Source organism: Hemicordylus capensis, chromosome 5 (genome assembly GCF_027244095.1).
Source record: "Hemicordylus capensis ecotype Gifberg chromosome 5, rHemCap1.1.pri, whole genome shotgun sequence".
NCBI lineage: Eukaryota > Metazoa > Chordata > Lepidosauria > Squamata > Cordylidae > Hemicordylus > Hemicordylus capensis.
This window is the reverse complement of record NC_069661.1, coordinates 128,188,483-128,200,705: the sequence shown is the minus strand read 5'-3', so window position 1 is coordinate 128,200,705 and position 12,223 is coordinate 128,188,483. Positions and strand designations below refer to the sequence as shown.

At 43.7% G+C, this 12,223-nt stretch overlaps 1 protein-coding gene across 11 annotated transcripts in view; it reads right to left on the bottom strand.

The window, feature by feature from the left end:
- NTF3 (neurotrophin 3) overlaps positions 1 to 10,406 on the bottom strand; it is a 115,819-nt gene extending 105,413 nt beyond the window's left edge. For 3 of the 11 annotated variants that reach the window (XM_053256064.1, XM_053256070.1, XM_053256063.1), the window contains exons 1-2: positions 7,650 to 7,867; positions 7,336 to 7,406 (exon numbers count right to left, since the gene is read on the bottom strand). Coding sequence is in view for 2 of the 11 variants with exons in the window: in XM_053256058.1 (XP_053112033.1) it covers positions 7,650 to 7,852 (203 nt within the window). In the remaining 9 variants the exon portion in view is untranslated. Of the gene's footprint in view, positions 1 to 6,515; positions 6,866 to 7,335; positions 7,407 to 7,649; positions 7,883 to 10,252 lie in introns of those variants that run through there. The other 8 variants (XM_053256066.1, XM_053256058.1, XM_053256060.1 and 5 more) reach the window with 5 other exon arrangements.
- Between the last annotated feature and the right edge of the window lie 1,817 nt (positions 10,407 to 12,223).

The following is a 12,223-nucleotide window of genomic DNA, read 5'->3' as shown; positions in this document are numbered from 1 at the left end:
CAAGGGGGAGCTACAGCCACTGATTAAAGTAAGTAGCTCTGACTCCCCTCCAGCACCCTCTAACTCTACGAAGCCCCCTGCCCCTTTACTCATAAAAGGGCATCCTCACCGGATCCCCCTTTATGAGTAGACTCCCAAACTGGTCAGGTTTGAACGGGAGCCAGTCTGGTTTGAATCCCGACCACTTGAATTGCCCTGGATTGAATCAAACTGGGGTTTGAATCAGGGGTGTAACTATAATAGGGCAAGGGGAGACAGTTGTCTGGGGGCCCACTGCCTTGGGGGGGCCCATAGTAAAGTCACATGACTGACTCCCCCAGCCACACACCCGCCCAGGCTTCCTTCAGTTGTATTCATACTCCTAAATTGATGTGAGTGTTAAGATCCAGAACAGCATGTCTTTCTCTAGTACCATTAAATGACTTGCATCGTCCAAAAAGTACAAAACCTTTTAAAAATAATTTAGGGTGATGTTCTTTTGTGGCACATAGGATATATGTGTGTGTATACCTCATTTAAAATTTCTTTACTTCATGAGTTGAGCTTCAGTGAGGGGGCTGCATTTTAAAATCTTGTCTCTGGGCCTACTCCAACCTTGCTACGCCCCTGGTTTGAACTGGACTGGTTCGCACATCCCTAGTATCATGTGTAAACCTTATAGTGGCTTTATCCCATAAGCTAGAGTTCAAGAGACTAACACTATATATTCCTGTGCATCTTTACTCAGAAATGTGTTCCATTATATTCCATAAAGCAGGCGAATGTGTGTAAGATACTTGATGGAGCATTTTTATGCCAAAAACAATGATGGGAAAATCTTAGACCAAAGTTCTTGTTGCTTGGACATTGTTTTGGTAAGTTATATTTCCCTTCCATTTCTCTGTTCCCCTCTGGTACTCACGAGGAAGGGCAGGATCTAAATATAACATTTTCAATGTTAGAAACACTTTTGCAGCAAATCATTAAAAATCAACCAGTAGCCTGATTTACTTCAAACTGAAGAGAATCTTGTTCTCACATGTGAAATATTTGTAACTAGCTGACCCCATAAAGAGCATCTGTGCGCTTTGGGGCCGGCTGTTTCTCCCTCCCTCTCCCTCCTGTCCCGGTCTCTCCTCTTTCTCTCCATTCCTCCAGCCCCATGCTCTCTAGCCCCCCCCCTTTCCATTCCTCCCGCCATACAGAGCCTCACCAGGTGGCTGACAGCCAAAAAGGGCCCTGCCGCCACTGTTACCACCTGTTCCCCACTCTCTCCTGCCGGCGCTGCCATGGCCAGTCTGTCCCGCTGCCTCCCACCTCCCCCCAGCCCAGGCCACGGCCACGACGGTTGCAACCATGACCAGGCTAGGCCTGCGGCCACCGCCTTCTCACAGTGGCCAGGCCAATAAGCAGCCAGATTGGGAGGGCAGTGGGAGCTTACATGTGGCTGGGGCCAGAGGCGTAACTAGGGAAAACGGCGCCCGGGGCAAGCACTGAAATGGCGCCCCCCCACCGTGTCCCCCCGCCAGCCCCCCAACATACTACATTATACTTAGGTTTTTCCTCACAAGCGCCCGCCGCCACCGCCAAGCCAGGCCACTGACTGGCCGCCAGGCGCCAGCAAAGCATGGGGGGGGGCCACAGGCGGCACGGAAGGGACCACTCGTGGGAAAGGGGGCACCGACGTGCTCCCTTGACTGCTGCAGCACTGCTGCACTGAGCAGGAAACATTTGTATTAACAAAAAATCTAAAAAAATTTTTAAAAAATTGGTCATGGCGGCGCCCCCCACATGACCAGAAAAGATGGTGCCCAGGGCACATGCCCCCCCTGCCCCCCCTATAGTTACGCCTCTGGCTGGGGCCGCTGCCGCCTCCTTGCTGGGGCCACCGCCATTTCCCCCCGCAGCAGCTCAACTCAATGGCCTCCTGCTGTGCGTGAGCTCCCGCTGCCCAGCCAACCCAGCGCCTCCGGCACCCAGCCAATCCACTGGATTACCGGGACGCATCCCCACAAAGGTATATCTACGAGAATTAATGTAATAGAGAGTAGTAGTAATTCTGTATTTCATTGATTTTGTGATTCAGTAGAGCCAGCCAAGGACATTGTGCCTCTGGGGAGGAAAGCTGGACTTTGATAGCAAACATGAATTGTCTCCTTTGCTAAGCAAAGTCTGCCTTGGTCTGCAGATGTATGGGAGATTACACATGAGCACTGTAAAATATTCCGCTTAGGGGATGGGGCCATAGCTCAGTGGAAGAGCATCTACATGCTTGCATGCGGCAAGTCCCAGATTCTCTCCCTGATAGACTCTTGCTTATAACTTTGAAGAACTCACTGCCAGTCAGTGTAGTAGACAATACTGAGCTAGATTAACCAAGGGCCTGACTCAGCATAAGACAGATTGCTATGTTCCTATGACTGAAGCGGGCAAATTAATTGGGGGGGGGGGCACATTGCTTATGTATCTCTGAGGTAGGGCAAATTAATGTGGAAAGTGTGGGGGCGGGCGTGCAGTTATGGCATGCATGAGCTGGATAGGCAGGAAAGACCCCATAAGAACAGCCCTGCTGGATCAGGCCCAAGGCCCATCTAGTCCAGCATCCTGTTTCACATAGGGGCCCACCAGATGCCGCTGGGGAGCCCACAGGCAGGAGTTGAGGGCATGCCCTCCCTCCTGCTGTCACTCCCCTGCAACTGGTACTCAGCATCCTGCCTTTGAGGCTGGAGGTGGCCTATAGCCAACCTATAGGGGGCCTAAATGACTAGTAGCCATTGATAGACCTCTCCTCCATGAAGTTATCCAAACCCCTCTATCCAGGTTGTTGGCTATCACCACATCTTGTGGCAGAGAATACCACAAGTGAATTATGCGTTGTGTGAAAAAGTACCTCCGTTTGTTGGTCCTAAATTTCTTGGCAATAAATTTCATGGGATGACCCCTGGTTCTAGAGTTATGTGAGAGAGAGAAGAATTTCTCTCTATCCACTATATCCACACCATGCAGGATTTTATAGAACTCTATCATGTCTCCCCGCAGTCATCTTTTTTCTAAACTAAATAGCCCCAGGTGTTGTAGCCTTGCCTCATAAGAAAGGTGTTCTAGGCCCCTGATCATCTTTGTTGCCCTCTTCTGCACCTTTTCAAGTTCTACAATGTCCTTTTTTTAGACGTGGTGACCAGAATTGTACGCAGTACTCCAGGGTGTGGCCGCACCATAGTTTTGTATAAGGGCATTATAATATTGGCAGATTTATTTTCTATTCCCTTCCTAATGATCCCTAGCATGGAATTGGCCTTTTTCGCAGCTGCTGCACATTGAGTCGACACTTTCAACAAGCTGTCCACCACGACCCCAAGATCCCTCTCCTGGTCAGTCACCGACAGCTCAGATCCCATCAACGTATACTTGAAGTTGAGGTTTTTCATCCCAATGTGCATCACCTTACACTTGCCAACACTGAACCACATTTGCCATTTTGCTGCCTACTCATTCAATTTGGAGAGATCCTTTTGGAGCTCCTCACAATCCTTTTTGGATTTCACTACCCAAAAGAGTTTCACTACCACCTCACTGCTTACCCCTACTTCTAGATCATTTATGAATAAATTAAAAAGCACTGGTCCCAGGACATATCCCTGGAGAACCCCACTTCTTACCTCCCTCCATTGTGAAAACTCTCCATTTATACCTATCCTTTGTTTCCTGTCCTTCAACCAGTTACAATCCACACATGTACTTGTCCCCTTATCCCATGACTGCTAAGTTTTCTCAGGAGTCCTTGATGAGGAATTTTGTCGAAAGCTTTTTGGAAGTCCAAGTATACTATGTCAACTGGATCACCTTGATCCACACACTTGTTGACACTCTCAAAGAACTCCAAAAGATTTGGGAGGCAAGATTTACCTTTGCAGAAGCCATGCTGGTTCTTTCCCAGCAGGACCTGTTGTTCTATGTGCTTTACAATTTTATCTTTGAGAATGCTTTCCATCAATTTGCATGAAATGGACATTAAGCTAACCGGCCTGTAATTTCCTGGATCGCCCCGGATCCCTTTCTGAAAATTGGTTTTACGTTTACTACTTTCCAGTCCTCTGGTACAGAGCATGATTACAGGTATTTCTTTGAGGACTCTTGGATGGATGCCATCCGGCCCTGGCGATTTGCTAGTTTTCAATTTTTCCAGACAGTTTAGAACATCATCTCTTGTCACTTCTATCTGACTCAGTTCTTTAGCCTCCATCCCCAAAAAGCCTGGTTCAGGAACAGGTATATGCTCAGTATCCTCTGCCGTGAAGATGGACACAAAGAACTCATTTAGCTTCTCTGCAACCTCCATATCCTCCTTAATAATCCCTTTCAGCCCCTTATTGTCTAATGTTCCGACTGCCTCCCTGACAGGTTTGCATCTGATGTATTTAAAGAAGTTTTTGTTATTCCCCTTGATGCTTTTCGCTAAATGTTCCTCAAACTCTCTCAAACCCCAAAGCAAGTCCTGCTTACTTACTATATAACTTGCAATATTATAACTTGCAACTCTGGAGTGACTTCACTGAAAGATTTTAAATTGCACACAAAGAGTGGATCATCTGGTGTTAACTGCATTTTCTGCCATTAGTAACAAAAATTAATGGGTGGACCAATTCTCCAACTTACTGGGGAGTAGCAAGGTTGGAGGGGGCCCAGAGACAAGATTTTAAAATGCCCCCCCTCGCTCACTGAAGCTCAGCTCATGAAGTAAAGAAATCTTAAATGAGGCTGAATAGTAAAAGCATAGTAAAAATTTTATATATATATAACCTATGTGTCACAATAGATGATCATCCTAAATAATTTTTTAAAAGGTTTTGTAAATTTTGGATGATGCAAGTCATTTAATGGTACCAGAGAAAGACATGCTGTTCTGGTAGCTCCAGGTCTTAACACTCCCATCAATTTCGGAGGATGAATCCAACTGAAAGAAGCCCGGGTGGGTGCGCAGCTGGGACAGTCAGTCATGTGACTTGCCTATGGGCCGCCCCAAGGCAGTGGGCCCCCAGACAACTGTCTCCCCTTGCCCTATTATAGTTATGCCCCGACTTAAACACACACAATGCTACCAAATGTGTTTCCATCATATGAATTTTGAGAGCTTTCTGCCCAGCCATTCTGGAATTATCATGGGGTGCAAAAAAAGAAGAGTACTAATGTAACATGAGAACAGCACTGCTGGATCTAGTCCACCATTCTGTTTCCCTTATTGGCTCACCAGATGCCTCTGGTAAGCCCACAAGCAGGGAATAAAGACAGTCTTTCACTCCTGCTGTTGCTCCCCTGCAACTCCAATTAAGAGGCATATTGCCTCTGAGCCTGGAGGTAGCCTGTAGCCATCAGACTAGCAACCATGGATAGACATGTCCTCCAAGAATTTGACTGATTGATTTGATTAAATGCCTTCAAGTCAGTGTTGACTCTTAGCAACATTTGACTAAATGCCTTTTAAAGCCATCCAAGCTGGTGACTATCACCATATCCTATAGCAGAGAGTTCCATAGATTAGTTATGCTCTGTGTAAGACCTAAATTTGTCAGACCTAAATTTCCTAGCACTCAGTTTCATGGGATGACCCCTGGTTCTAGTGTTGTGAGAAAAGGAGAAAAATTCCTTTCTATTCACTTTCTCCACACGCTGCATAATTTTATAGACCTCTATCATGTCGTCCCCTAATCTTTGAAGAAAGGGAGCAATTTGGGGCAGGTTTATTTTTAGAAGGGTTTTTTTTTTAAAACAGCCTGCATGTTTGTGCACAAAACAATAAAACTGAATAAAAATGCAGATAAGAATGCAGATATAGTGCTATTGTGTATTGAGGGTGTGGGCATTTGGGGTGTGGCCATGGAATGGGCGTGACTGTGGGGACTGTCATGGAAAGCGCCTGCCCTTCTGAATTTGCACTACACTACTGGTTATTATGGCAAAGATTTCCCTCCATTTTTTTGCACTGATGGCTTTCCAACCATGGGATGATGCTAGAGGTGGGGACAGAAGGGGCCCGGTCCATAGATGCATCAGTCTACTTAAACCTCCATTGGTCCGATGTTCTTGCAAGGTTGTTCCTTGTATTGAGGGAGTGAACTCGCTTGTGCATTGCAGAATCCTCGGTTTACATGCACTGACTCTCCTCCCCACCCTTTTAATCCTCCACGCGGCTCTAAATAACTACGCCACAAAGTCACCAAAGAACGCGGTCCGGGACCGAGCAGCTTCATTCAAACCAAAATACCGCCCCGCCACTTCTCTCCCATCGACAAGCTATTTAGAGATCAAGACAAACTCTAACCCTTTCCCGGTTTTATTTTAACGGAGGATTAAGGACTGGATCGGGAAAATATCCAAACCATCCCAGGATTCTTTTCTCTCTCTCTCCCTCTCCACCCCCACCCTCCCTGCCCCCCAATTGGGTATCTCCAAAAGAAGCTCTGAACTGCGATTCAGCTGTTTACCCGAGGAAAACAGAGGGAAAGTTGCCCTCCGAGTGCGTTGATTGCTTGTCTTACCATTCATAGTAGAAGACTTTCCAAGGGCTGATTTACTCATAATGGGGAAGACCCTTCCATGCCTTTGCAAACAGCTTTCCTCGTAATGTGGAAGAGAATTATTTCCCTCCCCTTTTGCAAACTATCTTCGCACACCTTCTAAGGTCTCTTTCCACCTAGCTAGAGACGTGCAAATAATTTCTTTGATCTGCAGGTCATTCCAGAGAACTTATGCAATTAGGGGACGACTTTTCTTTTTTGAAAGAAGGAGGGGTAAGTTAGAGAAGAGGGGGTAGGAGGAGGAGGGGATCAAAATCCTGAATTTACTTTCCCCCACCAAGCCTGACTACTCAAGGTGGGCGGCGGGGCGGGGGGGGGGAGTGCAAAGAGGTGAGTTACAGAAACAGGAATAAAGGAGGTGGTCTACAGAAACAGGGGAATTCTAACTCAGCTTGCCTCGACTTTCTACATGCCCTAAGGGGCTGGGGGTGGGCAGCCGTAATGTGTTAAGGTTTCGGGGGCTGGGTTGTGTCTCTTCTCTCCCTCTGCATTTGCTTTTTGTTACGGGCTGAACTTGCCAGATCCCTTCCTATAACGAAAAACAAACAAACCAGAGGACCTATTAGAGTTTGCCTCCTAAAACAAGTTCCTTTTTCACACTTCATTTTTCTCCTGTCACAATTGCTCTCGCAAGAGTTGAGCTGCGCCACGCAAAAACCTCTAGAGAGCTAGAAATCTATGTCACTGGGGCTATAATATTAGACATTCTCACTTGGAAGTCAGTTCCATTTAACTCACTGGGACTTCGAGTTGAAAGGCTATAATCCGTATGCACGCTTACCTGTGAGTAAGGTTCACTGAATATGTTGAGATGTACTTCCGAGTAAAGATGCCTACGATCGGGCTGCAAGTCTATAGACAACACGGGCAAGGGGGGTGAATCTGATGCTCCCCTCCTTCCGTCTTCAAAACTGCGATCCTTTACATACAGTTTAGGGAATACGTCCCGTTTAAATGAATGGGACTGTTCTTTCCGAGCATAAACATACTTAGAAGAACCCTGCAGGAAATCTCCTAGAATTTCCTTGCTACAAAATCCCAAGACCAAAAAATAACCCCAAACCCTTCTCTTTTTCGTTTTTGTTCCCCCCTTACCGTGGTAGAAGTGACCATGGCATCCGTGTGAACTTTTGCAGAGAAGTCGACATGAAGAGAAAGAGGTAGATGGAAATAATCTGGTCATTCAAGCAAAAACAAAAAAAACAACCAAAAAAAAAAAAATCCACAGATGGCTTGTGCAGAAGTTCCTCGACTCTGTTATGGGAGAGGAGCCTTAAAACTCTGCGTCCCGCGAACATGAATCTGCTCGATTATAACAAACCAGCTCAGCCAGATGGCTCTGCGCATTAACCCCTTGATCACCACGCGCTCTTCCTGCGCCAGGCTTGGCTACCGTAAACTTTTATTAGAAAAATATAATAAACTCTGGAGTTTGGGATTTAAAAAACAAACATGTTTGCGCGCTTTTAAAAATATATCCTAGTCACTGCAGTCCTCAACTTTTTTTAAAAAATGATTGAGAATAAATTTGGCATCCTCAAAATGTGGGTGAAATTCCATTCTAAAGCATGTGTGGAAAGCGTAGTTACTAAAGTCCCACTGTTTTCAAAGGAATTAAAAACCCATCCCAACCGTGTTTACTCGGAAGTAAATACCTCTACTCAAGCAAGTATGAAGAGGATTGCAGGTTTACTCCCTAGAAATATGTAGCATTTCAGCCCTGAAATGTCATTGCCTTCTAACTTTTAGCCCTCCCCTCAAAACAGAAGCAAAACTTTAAATATCCATCTATACATCTATCCATACATCTTCTTGCTTGTGCCTACATATGCATACAAAAAGTCAAATTGTTAATTTCTGTACATACCATTTAAGGCACTCAAAACAAATTGGAAAGGCAAAGGAAACTAGGGTTATTTTTTCTTAGTTCTTAAAAAATAAAAAATAAATGCACTGTTGGATTATTGGGTTTTTTCTCTTTTATAATTATTTTTATTAATCAAATAAGTGCCAAGGATGTGTATCTCAGCAATAGTATTTATAGGAATGAGCAAATCTCCCGTAGTATTTTATTTGTAGGTGAACTCATTAAGCAGGGAAGTGGGAGTCTGTGTGTGCCAAACCTGTGGTGAATTCCTCAACATCAAGAACAAGCTTCCAAATGGTTTCCTTTCCATTTCTCTTACTGGGTCATAGAGAAATAAGATGATAATTTTAGCTGCATGCCTCTTTAATTCTCCCATCTAAATTTACATGCTTAAATCATCTTATGTCTGTGTGTTTTCCCCTGACAGATTCAAACTGAATGCGAAGATGAGCAAGTTAGAACCAAAATCTTGAGGTCACAGAGGACAATTTGTTCAGAGCAATCTTTCCACCCAAAGGTTGATAGAAGGTAATACAATGAAATGTTTTCAATATACATCCCTACAGGATGGCGTGTCTCAAAATACTTCCCATTTTTCTTTCAAAAGGTTTTATTTTTACAGTTTAGATTGTGAGCTCTTTGAGGGCAGAGACCAGTCTTTGGCTAATATTTACCCTAGGCACATAGCAGAATAAACATAAGCCAAAGACTGCTCTCTCCCAGCACATTTTTTCTGCTTGACCTTTCCTATTATTTAATAATGTTGTTGCATTTTTCCTAAGTGAGGTGCTTAAAATAATTTTATTATTAATCACAACAATCCTGTGAGGTAGCATTATTTCATTTTTTCAGAAGGGGAAACTAAGACTAAAGGAGAGAGAGAAAGCGCTACCCAATGAATCCATGTAAGAGATAGTAGAACCCCAGTTTATATTATCTGGTGACTGGGCCACATAATTGTCTACCCAGCACAAGTGTCTACACAGTAATCGATTCACCTGGAAATTGATCTCTCTCTCTCTCTCTCTCTCTCTCTCTCTCATATCTGGTCTTCTCATCAAGAAGAAAGAGGTGCTAGAATGGACTGCACTACTTTAGGTGAAGGATCACATTTTTAAAAATTGCTTTCCTATGCAAAAGACAAAACAGAACCCTCCCTACAACTCAAAACCAGCAGAGCATGCAAAGGGTTGGGTTCGAGTTTTTGTCCCTGATGTGTGACTGTCAGAAAGTAGTGGGTGTTGATGTTTACTGGTGATTCTTAAGAGTTTAGGAGGCCTGGTGAGAAATTTTAGAAATAATTATTTAGAAAGAACTCTTGTTTTTTACTTTTATAAGCTATAGTATGGTGATTGCCCTTTAGGAGTGAATGATTAAAAGGAGGATCACATATGGATGTTGTTAAGGTGTTTATCAGGATCCTATTTTTGCTCAGAAATGTCTCATTGTTTTCAGTTGGACTCCTAAGAAACTGGGTATAGGATTGCTAGCCTTACTGGTAAATATCAGAATTTACTGACATTTTCCTCTGGATTTTGTACACAGCCCTATGCATGGCTACTTAGAAGTTAGGATCACTTAATTCAATGGGATCTTTTCCTAGTAATTGTGCTTAGGACTGCAGCCTTAAAATCTTACAAATAACCAGTAAATTTCAACATTCACCACATTTCTGACCCCTACTACAACACACACACACACTTCACATTTCAAAGACACATTACAGAAATATATAGTATATATAATCAAGCCCACATATAGCATATCAAATCAGTCATTTTTTTCCTTGTTAATGGATTAGAATTTGCCCTCTATGTTATATACATTGTACCTGCCTCATCATCATCATCATCATTTTCACTGCCTGGGTTGGCTTTCACATCTGAATGATCAGGAAATATTCCTTCACTGATGTCTCTTAAATCAAGATATTCTTCTATAGCTTTTTGCTTGTCCTCCGAACCATAAAGAAATTCATCCCTTCAGCGTTTTGCAACTTCTATCCAGAATGCAATTTTTTTAAAAAAAGTTAGCTTGGAGCAAATATTTAAGCAATGCTCCCAACACGCCCCTGCATTTAATCTCCTGGAGTAAAGGCAATGAAATCACTAGACTTAACAGCAAATCTTATCTTGAGAAACAGGGATTCTCCTCCAATAGCAGCCAAAGGGTTAACCATTTGACATGCGCTCACAACCTGGGAAATTGTGCATGCAATCCACAGTAAGGAAAGGGAATAAGCAAAGCTCCCAAGCCAATTAGCTTGCTGTGGGTCTGACTACCTCTGCTAAGAGGTAAACCAACCGGCAACTTTCATTGTTCATAACAGGAGAGGTCTCTGCCATTCTCCACTTGTGCCTGTGGCCGCCTGCAATCAACACGCCTCGTAATATGAGATGCAACACCTAAACTTGCCAAATATGCATGCATGGAAAAAAGACACGGACTATTTTCACAACTCTGCAAAAGAGAGACAACCGGATTGCTTCCAGTTTCCTTCTAATTTCCTTAACTTTCAAAGAACAAATTTTAGTTGCTCCATTAATAATCCTTCCTAAACTCTTCTCTTTACAAGTATGATATAGCTTTCCCACACTTCAAAGACAATATTTTGAAGTACTATTTCTTGATATGCTAAAGAAACACCTTGAACAAAGACTACCATTTTAATAAAATGGTAACGTTCACTTCTGAAAATATCTACCTAGCAAGCTGGGTAGCTCAGTTCACAGCATTTGGTCATACTTTAGTGTGGACAAGAAACAGAACCCAGGATAAGTCTGTGCTGAAAGGAACAAGCTTGGTTCTCAGTGGCTGCAGCATGAATCCTGAAACGTACAAATTTAGTCTGACGCAGCGGGGAAATGACTTGACTAGCAAGCCAGAGGTTGCCAGTTTTAATCCCCGCTGGTGGAAACACCTATGTCAGGCAGCAGCGATATAGGAAGATGCTGAAAGGCATCATCTCATTCTGCGTGTTTGGAAGCAATGGTAAACCCCTCCTGTATTCTACCAAAGACAACCACAGGGCTCTGTGATCGCCAGGAGTTGACACCGACTCCATGGCACACTTTACCTTTACCCTGCATGCAGTGATGGCAAAATGAACAGTAGCCCAGTCATTGCTGACCTAGGCACATGATGTGGGGAGCAGTGTCTGCTCAGCAGTGTTTCTCCCCCTGCAATATGAAGGCAGCTCAGAGTTGTGGGGAAAGGGGATTTGGGGTAGTAAGTGCAAGTGGGGAATGGGTCTGGGAAAGACATGAGCCTGTTCATCCCTCTACTGCCCATGAAATTTGATTCTGTGGCCTGATAAGAATGCAACATGACAAGGCTTGGCTTTTAAAAACATAATTCTGCCTGTCTTTGCTGTTTTATGGTGTACATTTGTATCAATGCTTATTATTTTGATTTTTGTAATGTTACAAGACAGCTCAGTGTTGCCTAAAATTGGTCAATAAATATGAGAGAGAGAGATGACATCCAGCACAGTTTTTTTATATAAACAGGAATGCAATTACCATGTGGATATGGAACTAACTGGAAGTTTACATAGCACATCTGGATAACTTTCAAATAACTTAGGCTCAAATAATAAGAATCTGAGTGGGGGGGAAATAGGCAGCAAAGTATTTGTGTTTGAATTAATTTGATCATTCAGTTGTTGAAATAATCTCACAATATGGCAATCTAACAACATGACACGAGATATATGGGATGTGCAGGAGGAACACTAATGACTGGCTAGAACCAAATTCTTATTTGGTTTTATTTCTGTATCTTTTGTAAATTAGAACTGAAG